Source organism: Prionailurus viverrinus, chromosome B4 (assembly GCF_022837055.1).
Source record: "Prionailurus viverrinus isolate Anna chromosome B4, UM_Priviv_1.0, whole genome shotgun sequence".
NCBI lineage: Eukaryota > Metazoa > Chordata > Mammalia > Carnivora > Felidae > Prionailurus > Prionailurus viverrinus.
This window is the reverse complement of record NC_062567.1, coordinates 93,607,826-93,624,902: the sequence shown is the minus strand read 5'-3', so window position 1 is coordinate 93,624,902 and position 17,077 is coordinate 93,607,826. Positions and strand designations below refer to the sequence as shown.

At 41.9% G+C, this 17,077-nt stretch overlaps 1 protein-coding gene across 2 annotated transcripts in view; it reads right to left on the bottom strand.

Annotated features, from left to right (window-relative positions):
- Positions 1–17,077, bottom strand: part of TPH2 (tryptophan hydroxylase 2) — a 104,404-nt gene that overhangs the window by 4,039 nt on the left and 83,288 nt on the right. For both annotated transcript variants that reach the window (XM_047868297.1, XM_047868298.1), the window contains exon 9: positions 6,912–7,007. In XM_047868297.1, coding sequence (XP_047724253.1) covers positions 6,912–7,007 — 96 coding nt within the window. The remainder of the gene's footprint in view (positions 1–6,911; positions 7,008–17,077) is intronic.

Sequence of the window (17,077 nt, the reverse complement as noted above, 5' to 3'; positions counted from 1 at the left end):
AAACTGGGAGCTGATTATTTTAAGCTATCAACAACGCAGTCTATCCTCAGGGGCCTGCTGTGTCCAATATGCTAGTTACCTACTGGGGACCTCTCCATCCATGGGGTATGGGACCAGTGCTGCTCCTTGGCTATTACAATTATGGGGGTGATAGTGGTACCCAAAGATTAGCCACCTGGAGAATGATAAGAGCCTGGAGTTGGGGGGCAACCAGTGGGTGAGGCCAAAAATGAGGTGATGCTCACACCTGTAAGTGGTCTCATTTACTTGTGGGATGAGTGCCAGGAACATCCATGCAGCCTATGAGGTTCCTGTTTCTGAATACTAGAGTGTGGCCCAAAGTCTATGAAATAGCATCCATGTCTCCACTGACGCCCCATGGAGTGGAGCCCTACTGAGTTTGATTCTCAGCTCCTGTCCGCGTCTATCTCTAAGCTGCCTCCATGTGAGGAAGCAGCCTCCATGCTTCCCCACTATGTCCAGAGTAGATTCTCTGTAAACATGGAGTCACACTACTTGCTGTCCCCGGGGACTTTGTGGCGAATCCTTCCCAAAGTGTTAGCAGTCTGATATCCTGAGGTCTGCAAGAATTTATCCGACTTCGGCAGACAGAGGCTTTATAAGGCTGAGAGAATGTGGCTGACAGTCTTTTCGTCTTAAGCCATTTAAAAAGTGCAAGAGTGCTTAAGAATCAGCTGCTCTCATCTAAATGCTGTCTAGAAGGATTGTTCTGTATTTACAACAGTGCTAAAGACAAGTGTGCAGGACTGGGAGCTACAAGTCCTGGGTCCTAAACACAGTTGTCCCAGAGGCATGATATCGAATGAGTCAGACTTCTCCATTGGGACAGGGTGTCCTCTTTGATAAAACTGAAAAGATTGATCCACATGAATTCTAAAGTTCTCCTCACAATATTATTTTAAAAGGTCCTACAGGGGTGCCTGGGTGGCTCAGTCAGTTGAATGTCCGACTCTTGATTTAGGCTCAGGTTATGATCTCATGGTTGTGGGATCAAGCCCTACAATGGGCTCCACACTGAGCGTGAAGCCTGCTTAAAACTGTCTCTATCCCCTGTCCCTCTGCCCCTCTCCTCCATCACATGCTCTCTCTCTCTCTCTCTCTCTCTCTCTCTCTCTCAAATAAATTTTTAAAAAAATTTAAAGGGCCTGCAGTGCAGGTACATCGCACTCCCTGTCATCCCCCCCTCTTCCCAGGCAGCACAAATTGACCATAGCAACCTTTCCCATGGCCTAGGCATGGCCTTCCCACACTTCCCAACACAACCCTTCAGTGCACAAATAAAGACTTATTTACCATTACAGCCTTTTAAATACAAAAAATTTTTTTCCACATCAAGTTGCCTAGAACCTAATTATTACTTAAAGTTTCTATGTGACTTTGGGCAAGTTATTACACCTCTGGAAGCCTATTCCAGTATCCGTCTGAAAAATGGGACTACTAATAGTATCTACCCCCCCCCCAGGGTTGTGCCTGGCACATGGGAAGCACCTTATGCTGAGTTATTGTTGCCACCTCAGTGTGGAGATGATGTCGGTGTACACAGGCATTCAGCCACACCTGCCACCATTGATACAGCTCTTCTCCCTGCTGGGTCCAGAACCCATAGACAAGGAAACACGGCCCTAGCTATGAGGCTTCCAGGTTTCAGACCACAATAGTGCCTGCCCCAAGTTCACCAATTTAAAATCTTCCTTCCTCCCAGCCACCTGCCTTTGCAGGCACAGGGTTATTATCTCAACTATTCTCCACATAAATCCTGTGATCCTCACTCTCTATATTAGGACTGGTTTAAGTTGGGAAAAAACTCAAGTGTGAAATCAGGTTTAGAGGTAGTTTGGGCCCTAGATTCTGAATAAGAATTTGCAAACACTCTCACACTCACACTGCAATCATCTTCTCCTTCCTCCCTGCATCTGAACAGCAAATATATACTTCTGTATATATAGATATGCATGTATGCATATATTTTTTAAACTTCCCCAAATGTCTCTCCTGCTAACCAAGTATAAAGTGCCACCAACATCCCTATTGCTCAACTAGGTGATAACAGCATCACACCTTTTTTTTCAGTGATGTTGAAAGTTTCATTGGTTTGAATAAGTTCCTGTAGGGGCAAGGAACAAATTCCCGCTTCAAACAATCTCTTCGATTTGTCTGTGACTAGAGTTAGTGCTAATGGCTCCAGACTTCTCCCACCTTTCCCCTGCTCAGATGGCTCACACCTCCAGTCCCAGGCCCTTCCTTTTCCTGAAACCAGCACCGTTAGTAAAAATGGAGCCTCATGATGAGCTCTACAGTGACAGTGCAGAGCCTGCTTAGGATTCTCTCTCTCTCTCTCTCTCTCTCTCTCTCTCTCTCTCTCTCTCCCTCCCTCTCCTTCCCTCCCTGTCTCTCTCTCTCTCTCTTTCTCCACCCTCCGCTGTTCTCTCTCTCTCTCTAAATAAATCAATAAACATTTACTTTAAAAAGCAATACACAGACTTCAAGCTGTATTACAAAGCTGTAATCATCAAGACAGTATGGTACTGGCACAAGAACAGACACTCATCAATGGAACAGAATGAAGAACCCAGAAATGGACCCACAAATGTATGGCCAACTAATCTTTGACAAAGAAGGAAAGAATATTCAATGGAATAAAGACAGTCTCTTGAGCAAGTGGTGCTGGGAAAACTGGACAGCCACATGCAGAAGAATGAACCTGGACCACTTTCTTACACCATACACAAAAATAAACTCAAAATGGATGAAAGACCTCAATGTAAGACAGGAAGCCATCAAAATCCTCGAGGAGAAAGCAGGCAAAACCTCTTTGATCTTGGCCACAGCAACTTCTTACTCAACACGTCTCCAGAGGCAAGGGAAACAAAAGCAAAAATGAACTACTAGGACCTCATCAAAATAAAAAGCTTCTGCACAGCGAAGGAAACAATCAGCAAAACTAAAAGGCAACCAACAGAATGGGAGAAGATATTTGCAAACGATTAAATATCAGATAAAGGGCTAGTTAGTATCCAAAATCCATAAAGAACTTATCAAACTCAACACCCAAAAAACAAATAATCCAGTGAAGAAATGGGCAAAAGACATGAATAGACACTTCTCCAAAGAAGACATCCAGATGGCCAACCAACACATGAAAAAATGCTCAACATCACTCTTCATCAGGGAAATACAAATCAAAACCACAATGAGATACCACCTTATATCAGTCAGAATGGCTAACACTCACAACTCAGGCAACAACAGATGTTAGCGAGGATGTGGAGAAAGAGGATCTCTTTTGCACTGCTGGTGGGAATGCAAACTGGTGCGGCCACTCTGGAAAATAGTATGGAGGTTCCTCAAAAAACTAAAAGCAGAACTACCTACAACCCAGCAATTGCACTACTAGGTATTTATCCAAGGGATACAGGTAGGCTGTTTCAAAGGGACACATGCACCCCCATGTTTATAGCAGCACCATCAACAATAGCCAATGTATGGAAAGAGCCCAAATGTCCATTGATGGATGAATGGATAAAGAAGATGTGGTATACACACACACACACACACACACACACACACACACACACACACACACAATGGAGTATTACTCAGCAATCAAAAAGAATGAAATCTTGCCATTTGCAACTACATGGACAGAACTGGAGGGTATTATGCTAAGTGAAATTAGTCAGAGAAAGACAAATATCATATGACTTCACTCATATGAGGACTTCAAGAGACAAAACAGATGAACATAAGGGAAGGGAAGAAAAAATAATATAAAACCAGGGAGGGGGACAAAACATAAGAGACTCATAAATATGGAGAACACACAGAGGGTTACTGGAGGGGTTGTGGGAGGGGGGATGGGCTAAATGGGTAAGGGGAACTAAGGAATCTACTCCCAAAATCATTGTTGCACTATATGCTAACTAAGTTAGATGCAAATTTTAAAAAATTAAATTAAATTAAAGTCAGATTTCCAGATGATTTATCTCCTTATTAACTGCCACCCAGAGTGAGGAAGATATGGAAAACCCTACCCAGACACACTTTTGGAATTCCTGAAAGTACATCACAGAACAGGTAAAAGAGGGAACAACCACTGATGAGGTTAAAAAAAGAAGTCTTTGTGGTTCTCACATACAGCTTTTACAAGCTTTTCCTTATTTATTTTGTTTCTGTCTTCAAAGGCTGTCAAAAAATAAGCATTGTAATCATCAAAAAAATAAGAGGCAAAAATGAAAGTTATCCTCTGAGCTAGAGATACACCACTTGGGAGTCCTTGACCGGCGCTATAATGCAACATCTACGCCCAAGAAATTTTAGCCTTTTACAGAACAAATTTTAAAACGTGTTTTGTTCAAGGAGAGAAGGTGAATTTTTATGTAAAAGTGACAAAGACTGCACCCAAACCTCCGACAACTTAGCTGGGACCTACATTTGGGCTGCAGTTTAAAACAACAAGAAAGACTTTACCGCAAAAGGTAACTGCATTCAAAATCATAAATGTGTTTGACACAGGAATTATTGCGATGCTATCAATAAAGTGATCCCCCGCCCTCCCCGGGTTCAGGATTATCATCTGTCCCCACAAACGACAGTTAGCTAGAAGTACTCAGAAGCTGTGTGAGGGTTCCAGACATTCGCACAGAGCGGGGCAGAGATGAGGGGAGGGGTGGGGATATGGAAAGCATCCTGTGTTATGTATTCTCTGTGAACAATCAGAAGATACTTCTCGGAGAAAGAATTTCTGAATTGTAAGAATGGTCCAAAGTAGCAATCACTGGGATGGTGGAGTGTAGAAATTTGAGAATGGAAGAGTGCTAATGACCGGAGGTGATGGACCAGAACAAGATTCACGGCAGACAATGCCCTTCGGTGTACACATCCTGGCTGATTTCCATTTCTAGACATTTCCGTCCACACCAAAAGCAACAAAAACAACAGATTCACCCCAACGCTGCCTACACATGCCCCATTAACCTGATTAGAGGGCCCTGTCGAAAGTTGGGGCAATGAGAGAGATTTGTTTCTTTTGTGTCTGGCATCATTTATAAACTTTCTGAGGAGAATGTAAATAGATGTAGCTCAAGAGCCACATCCGTTTTCTAATTCTTTTCTCATGGGAATCAAGAAGCACTCCACAGAAGGCATGGGTCTTACAGGGATATGACATCATGCTATTGCTGTGGGCTTTGGTCACGGCACTGAAATGCTTTTTTTGTGGCTGAGGATTTCGTTTAAAAAAAATAAATTACCACATTACATCAGGCTTTTGTCATGTTAAATGTTATCAACTACTCCAGCCATGCAGAGCCTCAGGCAGCTTCCTAAATGGTCCAGGATTTGATGAGAGCACACAATACTGTCCGGACTATTTCCTGCATCTCATCCTCCCCTTATTCATCCTTTCCACTCCTCAAGAATCCGCTTGGGCAGCAAGGCCCTCGTCAGGAGCCTTCCCAGGCACGGCCTAGTAAGTGCCAGGCACACTGGTCACAGTTCGCATTAACAGATTGGCTGCTTACCCCCTTGCACTAGAAAGTAAATTCTCTGATAACAGGGATCCCAGGCGGGACAGCCTACTGGTTACTGGCTGGAATCCTGGAGCCTAGTCCACTGGACGTGGGTCCAGCTCCAACACTTATTAGCTGTGTCACCTCGGGGAAGTTCCTTAATGTCTTTATGGCTCAGTTTTCTCATATGTGATAATAACACTGTTTACCTCATTGGATTGTTATGATAATTAAGTGGGTTAATATGTTTAAAGCACCTACAATACTAATTAGGTCTATTTAAGTGTCTGAGGTAGCTGTTTTCTGCTTCTTCTTTCTTTCTTCTTTCTACTTTCTCCTTCTCTTTCTCCTGCTCCTCCTCCTCCTCCTTCATTATTTATTTCCCTAGAGACTGGCACAGTACATGGCACATAGTAGGTGTTCAATCAAATGTTTGAGGAATGAATTAATGAATAAATGGCACCATAAAGCAAACAGACTTAATAAAAGTACAGGAAAATTATATCTTTCAAGAATATAAACAACCAAGACGTTCCAATAATCATTACTCGACTCTAGGGATAATCAATACCCCAAATAAAAACCCTAAAATAGTCGATAATCCCGATCTTAGTCTGGATAATCAAAGAAAGATTAAATTATTTTCAGTACCACTTCCAGATTATACATCACACTGCATTCTAAATTCATCAAACCTTGCTGTCCCCCAGTGGTATAGACAGCACTTCTTAAGTAACCAAAAGATTTAAATGATCAGATGATCCAGTCCCCAAAATTTCTGAATAAACGACCATTTTACTATATTTTAAGGCAAAAAAATAGCATTCCCTAAACATCACTACACATATTAGCTACCTCTCTGAACATAGGTATATTTCAGCTTTTTTCCCCCAAATTGTATATGTCCACAAACGTTTTAATACACATTAATTTCACAGAAGCTAACATAATCTCAAATTCCCCTTGGAAAGGAAATTCTAGGGAGTCCAGGGGAGCCATGGGGATAACAGAAATGAGAATAGCCAAGCTATCCTTATAAGGAAATTTCAATGAAGTGATCACTGCTAACTTGCTGCCCACTTTTCAGTACTAAATTTAGGCCAGTCGTATGTTACCCAACACTCGAGCATACGTTTGTCATTCCCGTTGATCTGTGCACATGGCTGCTTGTCCATCTGAGCCACACCACACACCTAGAAAGGCATGACCCATTTTCAGAAGTGCACAAAGTTAGGTCAGCACCCACATCTGAGGTGCCACATCCTCTGTATCAAATATTTATGACGTGCCTATGAGTAGAACTGCTCAGACAAACAAATCAATATTTTCCATGACCTTGAACCAGTTTGCTCAGGAAGGATATTTTCATTCACAGCTTCATACCTTCAATTCTCCAATGGAGGAAAGTAGTCCTGCTCCATATGCCCGTAGTTGCCCTTCTTGCTTGCAAAGGCCAAACTCAATTGTGAAGAAATAGCACTGAAAGAAAAAAAAATGAGGGAAAAAAAAAAAAACATGGACACACATCCAGTGAACTAGTCAACACAGTTCTTCTATAGAATAAATGGCACCCAAAATAAAAAGGTGCACTGGGCATAATATCTTCAATACTGTCAATGTAAATACATTTGAATCAAGATGCTTGTTGAAATGTATTCTCTTGATGAATAATCCCTCCCTAGGTTAAAGGTATACAGAAAATGTATTAATTACTAAGAGTCTTGTGCTTGGTGGATTCAGAAACCCCATAAGTCAACTCATATCCTTGGCAATAATTTTAAAACTTAATAAAAAAACTACAGATTTAGAAATGAATGATTATGCCACAGTCATACCAGCGTAAGAATATGTTTCTGTATTTGCCAAGTTGTGTTTCAGTTGACATAAATAAGTTCATGCGAACGTAGAAAAATAACTTGGAATCCAGTAATCTCAAACTGATTTTTGCAGTTTGTTTATTCATTCGACAAACATTTGTGGAGTACCTACTAGGTGCCAATGTTTGGTAAAGAATTGTGGTACAAAAACAAGAGCAAGACCAAAAGAGCAAGTACATGCCTACCAAATTACCAAAACCACAATTTTAGGCTGACTTTTTCAGTGAGATCTTAAGTGTATATCTACGTATGCTACACATAGACACATGTATGTGTGTGTAGATACATGTATGTGTGTATATACACATATATAAAAACATATATAGTAAGAACCATTTCACTGACCTGAATTTTACCAGCATCAACTACTACAGCTTTCCCAAGACATTAAAATCTACAGTTGTTTCTGTTGAGTTTAAGAAACCAGCCTAGACAGACAGAAACCTCTGAGCAACCAAAAAATCTCTCGATGCTCTTGAGAGAAGCTGAAATCACACTATTTTTGCTCTGGGAGAAAAGTGAGAAGTTGACAATGAGCAATACACATTGCATCAAATTAACACTGCCCTGCATTCGTGATGATAGAGCACTGACAGTGTTGAGAAAGAGAATTTAAACACCCCTGAAAAGGGGTGGAAAATAATAATTATTTCTAGCCCACAACAGCGTGCTCTATTTTCATTTGGAAGTTAAGATGTCCTTTTGTTCAGAAGGGTTTTATGTTTTTTAAACATGACGATGACCTGTGAAGTTCAATGGGCTGAACCCAAAGCACTGGTCATTGGAAATCGTGGAGGTAAACCTCCCAAGGTAAAACTTCCTTCCCTGATTCACCTCCCCAAAAGGGTAAAATTGTAGTCCTTCCTCCCCTCATCACCCACAATGCCCACCAGCCCTTCTTCTCACTCTGTTCTGACTTATCTTTCTTTCCCATCATATCACCTTTTTGACATGGCCTTTAATTTCTTTATGTATGATATACACTGTCATCTGTCTCCCCACTCTGAACTATAAACTCCATGAGAGTAAGTATCTGCTCATCTGGAACAGGGTCCCAATTGCAGCACTGTTGACACTTCAGGCCGGCTAATTCTTTGTTGTGGGAGGCTATCCTGTGCATTATAGAACATACAGACAATAACATTCCTGACCTCTACAGACTAGATGTCACTAGCATACCCACCCCACTTGTAACAGCTAAAAACATCTCTAGACATTGAAGAATGTTCCCAAGGTACCAACATCACTTCTGCTTAAGAACCACTGATACAGAATAGTGTCTGAAACATAAGGGCTCAATAAATATGTAGTGAGTAAATAACGAATGAGAGAATTATCTCTAAGCAGGCTTGCTGTATGGCCACATGACCTGGAAGAAAGAAACACATGAAGGGATCTGAATTCTAGTCTTAGCCCTGCTTCTATTTAGCTATATGACTATAACCTCTCTGGCATGTAGTTCTTCTGCCCATGACATTCATTCTTTCATTCATTCATTTATTCATTCATCCATTCTACAAACACTCCTTGAACACCTGTTATATTCCAGAATCTGCTTTAGTTACTAAGGATATGCAATGAACAAGGCAACAAAGTCCCTGATCCCGTGAAGCCTATTTGTTGCCGGGATGAGATTTAACAACAAAAATCGATAGACAGGATAATTCCAGGCAGAATATGCTATATATGTAATAAATCCATGTAATGTGTCAGGTATTAAGCAGAAGAGATGGCTATTTTAGATGAAGTGGCCAGGGAAGGCATCTCTGAGGGAGTGATATTTAAGCTGCAACCCACTTGAAAAGCAGCCTTTTGTGCAAAGATCTTAGGGAAAGAGCACTCCCAGCAGAGGAAGTAGGTGCAAAGGCAGGAACGGATTTGTATTTCCAAGGGCGGTGGGAAGTCATTGGAGGGATTTCAGGCAAGAGCTAGACATGTTCTAATCTAGTCTCAAAAGATCGTGCTGGTGCTGGGTAAAGAACAGACTGTCAGTGGGGCAGGGATGGAAGCAGAGAGACCAGTTAGGAGGCAGAGGCAGCCAAAGAGCAAGGGAGGTGGGTGACTTAGAATATGACTTGAGCCAGCAGGGGCAGGGGATTGGGAGAAGTCAGTATCACAGAGACCTCAGGAGAAGAGCCAAAATAAGAGATCTGATCAAATGCTAAAAGACAGCCCTCAAGTCTGTCCTCCAAAAGATTTCGTACAATCCTGGGCACAATGAAGAGAAGTGATTGTACAGTTGTAGAATAAGAGTCCTGCAGGTTCAGCGTTGTTTCACCCAAAGGAAAACTCAAGTTTAAGGAGATAAAGTGATTTACCCAGGACCAGTCTAGATGGTCACATTTAAGAGATCTAGAGCTCCGAATTTCAAAGAGCTCGACAAGTCACATTTTAAAGTTTTTAGGTAAAAGATTAATAGATTCATGATTCCCCCTTACAACCAAAAATGGAGAAATTAAAGTCTAAAAGCAGAAAACTAGAATCTCATGGTATCTTCTTAGTGTGTCTTTGGCTGATTTCTCTAATTTGTATTGCATTTATAGCACATGATGTAAAATCCTTGGAGCCTTAGTATTGAATACAGAAGAGTGTGTAAAAGAGAGAGAGGGAGGGAGGGAGGGAGGGAGAGAGCTGTCATGTTCAAAAGCCTCCAACATACACATATGGAGCCAGCTATAGGAGCATTTAGGTCAGCCTGTTAAGAGCATTTTTAATTTTTCTTATGCTATATCAGTGCATATAAAATGACCTAAATCAAAACAGGCTGGGGGTGGGGGGTGGGAGGGGGTGCTGAGAAAATCTGGTGTGCCATTCACAAGGTCTTCACATAGATTTGGCATCCCATCCTATTCTAAGGCAGGAATTAAAAGGTCTGCATCAACTCAACTAAAGGTTCAAAGCTAAATCTACCAGTGTGTCCTTTGGTCCACGTGCTCTTAGAATCAGGGCAAGCTCAAAGGAAAGAGTCACTGTGCATCCTCCTTCCCATCGCTCAGAATGCTCCCTGGCCCCATACCTCGTCTGGGAGTCCTTCCAGAAACTCTGACCTTACGTAGCTCCATCTGCTCATTCCCTATCTACCTTTTCCCTTGGTTTCCTGCTGTCCCCAACCAAGGAAAGCCTCTATGCTACTTCTACAGCCTTTTCTCTCCAGAAAATTGGGTTTTTTTTTTTTACTTTAAGACCATTTTCCATTTGCAGCTCCATGTGTGGCTAACAGATAAAAAGAAGATGGTAAAATGCACCGGAACTTCAGGTGTTGGCAAAATTTGAATTATGGACTTGCTCAGGACAATTTTTCTCTTTCTGTTTTCAATACCCATGGAGATCTCACAAGACAGAGTGCCCCGGGCATGATCACTGACAGGAAAGGGGGACAGCTGCACATTTCTTCTGTCTGGTTTTAAATGCAAAGCCTGCTTAGAGTTGAACTGGATGACCCCTGGAGACCTTTCAGAACTCAAGGATAACTAATTGCTTCCCAAAATTTTAAGAAAACATAATTTGTTCACCACAGTACTCTCTCCAGATGTGGATCTATAATATATTCCCTAGAGATCTACCAAACAAATATCCTACCTTTTAGCCAAAAAAAAAAAACCAAAAAACAAAACACCCTGAACATCATAAGAACACCTGTAAAAGAGGATTGCAGGTTCTTGGCCACTGATGTCTTTTAAACAGAAACAAATAAAACGAAGACAATCACCTCCCAAATTAAAGGGTACCTTTCATCAGAGCTGATGTTCATGAATTCCACATTTTACATACCACTAATTATATGTAATTATTTATAAATATTTTATTTGAATTTAATTACATATAATCATTAACTGAAAAACCAAAACAGGAATGATAGATCAGACTTCTTCACAGAAGAAAAGCAGAATCATTTACATACATACAGTCATTAAGCAGAAAAAAAGTCTGAGTGACAAGCTGAAATGCAAACACTGCCGTGGAAGGCAGCTCCTGGATGTGCCAGGCGGGGCGTGTGCTTAGGAAAAGGAGATAGGTCGCCCAATGCTGCCATCTTCAGATCACTACTGGTAGTACACCACTCTCACAACCGTTCTGGTCAGCCAAATGGGCTGCAGGGGCGAGCTTGAGGGAACCAAGGCCACAGACACTCAACAAACCAACAAAATATACACTGGTCCCCCTGGTGACTTATGAAAACACGGTGCAACATCTTTGTTCTGTTTGGTGTTAGGTACCTGAAGCTTTGGCTAAGGCACACACTCCAGTTAAAGAGAAATACAACTTTTTTCAAAGAACTTGTGATAGAAAAGAAATTTACTATTACAATTTCCCTTTTAAAGGGTCCTTTTGCCTCCCTCTTCCTCCTACTCCCTGGATGCCTTGAAATAACTATATAACCTCTTTCTGAGAGTCCTTCTATATTCTTAAATTGCATTTAAGGGTACACACAAACATCCAGGAAGAAGCCTGGGTGTCTTTCACTTTCTCCAGGAAGGTGGCTTACACATATCACTTAATAATTGACTGAAGGGAGGAGTAAGCGAAATGTTCTCTCTGCCACCTCCACTACAAATTTGATCTTTACACACAGGTAGTATATATTTTAAACTAGTCACATACAGCATTCCACATCTAGAATTCCACTTCCACACTTCCAGGACACGGGCACAAAGAAAGAGGCTAGCAAAGAGAGTTTAGAAAAGTCCTGAGATGTGCTAAATGTAACAAAAAGGCATATGCTAAATTTGATTTACTTTACATATAAAAGAGTCTCAGGTCCTCACTGAGATGTCACTTATCGTTATCTTGTACATGGTCTAAAGTTTACTCATGTAGCTTGAAGCCCATACCCTAACCTAAGAGGGGGATGAAAAAGACATAAAAAATTCAGATCTAACAACTCAAAAACACAGAAATATAAAATTTGATACTTGAGCATACAAACCTAAACACCTCCACACCTGAGGTTATCACTAAACAATTCAACAATGATGTTAGAACATCAAGATAAAAGGGAAAATCAGCCGGAAGATGCTCCAGTTTAAAAAAAGTATTCTCGGGGCACCTGGGTGGCTCAGTCGGTTAAGTGGCCAACTTCGGCTCAGATCATGATCTCGCAGTCCGTGAGTTCGAGCCCGAGTCGGACTCCGCACTGAAGTCTTGGAGCCTGGAACCTGCTTCGGATTCTGTGTCTCCTTCTCTCTCTGCCCCTCCCCCACTCACACTCTGTCTCTCAGAAATGAATAAATGTTAAAAAAAATTTTTTAAAGAAATAAAAAAAGAGAGAAAGAAAGAAAGAAAGAAAGAAAGAAAGAAAGAAAGAAAGAAATGTATTCTCAGGGATGTCACCTGACTACAGACTTGCTATCTTACCACTAACTGGATATAGAGTAGTCATTACTACACATTTCCATTTTATAGATGGGAAGACGGAGACTCAATAATTAAGTGACTTTCCCAGATTCCACAACTCATAGCAGGCAGAGCTAGGAGTCAAGCTCATGTCATAACTTCAAATCCAGTGTTCTTTCCTCATCAACAAGTTCACTTACAAACGTAGGGCCACTATCAGTCAGTTCCTGTTGCTGAAATAATGAAATCCTTCCAGAATGGGTATATAGCTCTAACCCCACACTCCCCAAGTCCCTGCCACCACCACGCTGCCCGAGCCCCATCCAGGTTCCAACCTCCACACCCTCCCCACCACTACTTCTTCATAATCTAGCAAATAAGACCCCATGCTTGTAAAACTGGGACCCCCAGAACACAGTTCCCCACTATAAGCGCTACAAGCATCTGTTCTATTTGGTGCCTAGATCATATCAAATGGGCAAAGGAAGAATGCTACTCAAAGATGTTCTAACATCAGAGTCTGTACTTTGATAAGTGCAAAAAAATAAAAGAAAAACTTAAAAGGGGCTCTGTGTCTCACGGCCCTGCTTTCACAGCGTTTTCTCTAACATCTTTCCATCCTAGTTCGAACAAGTAGCATGTCAAAATATATACTCAAAGAATTGTTGAAAGGTGGAACTGTCCCAGGTCCCCTCCCACTCACCCTTCTATTGCCCATCCCCAGCTATTGGGGTTTGAATTTTAGCTACATCATTTCAGTTTACAAGCAGCAGGTATCTTCTCTCCTTTGGCCCAAATTCCCTTAATCTCCATTAAATTGCAAATGACAATAGGACTGGAACAGGAGTGAGCTTTGATAGCTAAGCAGGAAGGTTTTTCTTAATATAATTTATTGTCATATTGGCTTCCATACAACACCCAGAGCTCATCCCAACAAGTGCCCTCCTCAGTGCCCATCACCCACTTTCCCCTCTCCCCCACCCGCCATTAACCCTCAGTTTGTTCTCAGTATTTAAGAGTCTCTTATGGTTTGCCTCCCTCCCTCTCTGTAATTTTTTTCCCCTTACCCTCCCCCATGGTCTTCTGTTAAGTTTCTCAAGATCCACATATGAGTGAAAACATATGGTATCTGTCTTTCTCTGACTGGTTTATTTCACTTAGCATAATACCCTCCAGATCCATCCACGTTGCTACAAGTGGCCAGATTTCATTCTTTCTCATTGTCAAATAGTATTCCATTGTACATATAAACCACATCTTTATCCATTCATCAGTTGATGGACATTTAGGGTCTTTCCATAATTTGGTTATTAATGAAAGTGCTGCTATAAATATTGGGGTACATATGCCCTTATGCATCAGCACTCCTATATCCTTTGGGTAGATTCCTAGCAGTGCTATTGCTGGGTCATAGGGTAGTTCTGCTTTTAATTTTTTGAGGAACCTCCACACTGTTTTCCAGAGCGGTTGCACCAGTTTGCATTCTCACCAACAGTGCAAGAGGGTTCCCGTTTCTCCACATCCTCTCCAGCATCTGTTGTTTCCTGATTTGGAGGAAGCTTTTGGATAGAAATGTTAAGGCAAACAAATCACCATCAGAAATAAAAAGTAAAAATGCGGACTGTACTGTTTAAGCCCTGGAAGAGCCTCATGCCCCTGAAGTGTCCCCCAATCACCAGACATCAGTTTTTGTTACTGTTCCTTTGACCATTTGATCTACAAATACTCCCAAGAGTAGCACATAAAGCCACATCACACCAGGATGCAGTGACTACCCCAATGCTTTGTCTCCAGAGCAAGGGTTCCTGATGGGGGAAGTTCTCAGGGACCCGATTTCAAGAGACAGCAGAAAAGGGGGTTTTGCATGCTTTGTTATTTTGGCCCAAGCTAGCCTTGGATACAATAAGAGTGTAAGAAATGTGAGAAACTTAGAGCCAGATCCATTGGTGTCCTGCAGTCTTGGGGCTACAGATGTTGTGTAACCACAGGCCACTCACACCACATCTGAAAGCCTCCACTGGCAAAACGAAGCTGCTGCTCATGTGTTCACACATTCAGGGGCCAGTCTCTGTATAGATTCCAAGTACTAGTGTCCAAATGCCTCATGGGATGGTAGCTACACCTAGATTTCTACACTCATATTTCAGCATGAGCCTCTAAACGAAAATCAGTATAGCTCTTGCCAAGTCAAAACTTAATCAAAACACATTTTATCAATTTATATTTACTAAATTCCATAGTGCTGAACTCCAGCTGAGATTACAAAAGTAGGTAAAGATGTGGTCTCTATGCTCAAGACATGTGGAATGTGGGAGTGCCTGGGTGGCTCAGTTGATTGAGCATCCGACTTTTGATTTTGGCTCAAATCATGATATCACAGTTCACCCCTCACATCAGGCACTGAGCTGGCAGCATGAAGCCTGCTTGGGATTCTCTCCACTGCCCCCCCACCACCACCCCCGGCCCACCACCTCTCTCAAAAATAAATAAATAAACATTCAAAAATTTTTAAAGAGAATTGTTAAATATGACTGGGGAGACAAGATTAATACAAAAATAATAATAATAAACTGCAGTTTTTATCTTCCCACAAACTCACTCTGTCTTGAAATTGCAGTGTGCTTATCTGTCTCGAACACAAAGAATATGAAGTTTGTGTTAGGCTTTTAAGGATTAATGGGCCCTTAGAAGAAGGATTAATGGGAAGAGGGGAAGTAAGTGGAAAGGGTAACTTCAGGGGCCTGCATCAGGAGGGTGACTTCTGGGAACCCCAAATGAGCATCAAAGGAAGGTAGAGGTAAGTCAAATGATAGAATGTACCAGATCACAGGCTCCACTTCAACCGGTAGAGACCGCTGTTTTTGCCAGCCATTCGCCTCAAACCAAGACAGACAAAAACAAGTAGAGAAAAAGAGGAGTGTTGGGATTTGAGTAATGTCTTGTCAGCTAGAAGACGATGATCCTGAATTGTGGAAACAGCATATATTGTCTTAGGTTAAGAACGGCCATCGAATGAATTAAAATGTAAAAACCTAAGCTCTGAGGAAACATTACAGCAAACCTTGTGGAAAATTGATCATCAAATATAAGAGGAACATCCGTAGGGGGAAAAAAAGCGTCAGCAGAAAACAACTTTTATTGAAGAATACATTGACATAGGCGATTTTCAGCAGCACTGCTTTGGTTGGGATTTTTCTGTGTGTCTCTTAACTATTGCTTCCTATATTTTTTTGGTTGCTTCCAAGAACAAATGGATGATTTTGTTTCAGAGCCCTCTGGCCATTTCAGTTTTACTGTCCCTCCTCCAGCTTATCTGTGAGCATTTTCAAAGAAAGGCCACCTGACTTATCATTTAACATTTACTAGTTTTTACGTCAGGATTTAATGGTATTTTTTAATCTTTTAAAAAAATTTTTTTATTTTTATTTTTAAAATTTTTTTTTAGTGTTTATTTATTTTTGAGACAGAGAGTGACAGAGCATGAGCAGGGAAGGGGCAGAGAGAGAAGGAGACGCAGAATGTGAAGCAGGCTCCAAGCTCTGATCTGTCAGCACAGAGCCCGACGCGGGGCTCGAACTCACGAACCGTGAGATCATGACCTGAGCCGAAGTCGGACGTTTAACCGACTGAGCCACCCAGGCGCCCCCCAAAAAATTTTTTTTAATGTTTTATTATCCATCTTTGAGAGAGTGAGGCAGAGCATTAGTGCGGGGAGGGGCAGAGAGAGAGGGAGACACAGACTCCGAAGCATGCTCCAGGCTCTGAGCTGTCAGCACAGAGAATGATGCGGGGCTCAAACTCAAGAATCATGAGATCATGACCTGAGCTGAAGTCAGACACTCAACCAACTGAGTCACCCACATGCCTAGCTATTTTTTTTATTTTAAAAAAAAGAAAGAAATAGAAAAAAGAACTATGATGAACTAACAGTAGTGATCAGCTTGCAGTCAGCAGGAGAGCCACCCAAGCAGTTTGCCCACCCCTGAAACCCTGACAAAATTCACTGTAAGACACTCCATCCCCAGGGCTAGGCTCCAGGTCACAATGGCCATGTGCTGACCCAATTACAGACCTTCACCATCCCACTGCCCTAAAGTGAAGGCCCACACTTCTCTGTATGGCAGAAAAGACCCTCCGTGTCCTAGCCCCTGCCTCCTCCAGCCTTATCTCTCAACCCTCTGCCTCCCCATCGTCCACTCCTCGGGAAACTATTGGCAACTGTGCAGACTGCCATGCTCTCTTCAGCTTCCATTCTAGGCCTTTGCACATGACCTTCCCTCTGCATGGAATGCCCTTGTCCTTGTCCAGCTCCTTTGCCAATTCCTGCTGGTTTGCCAG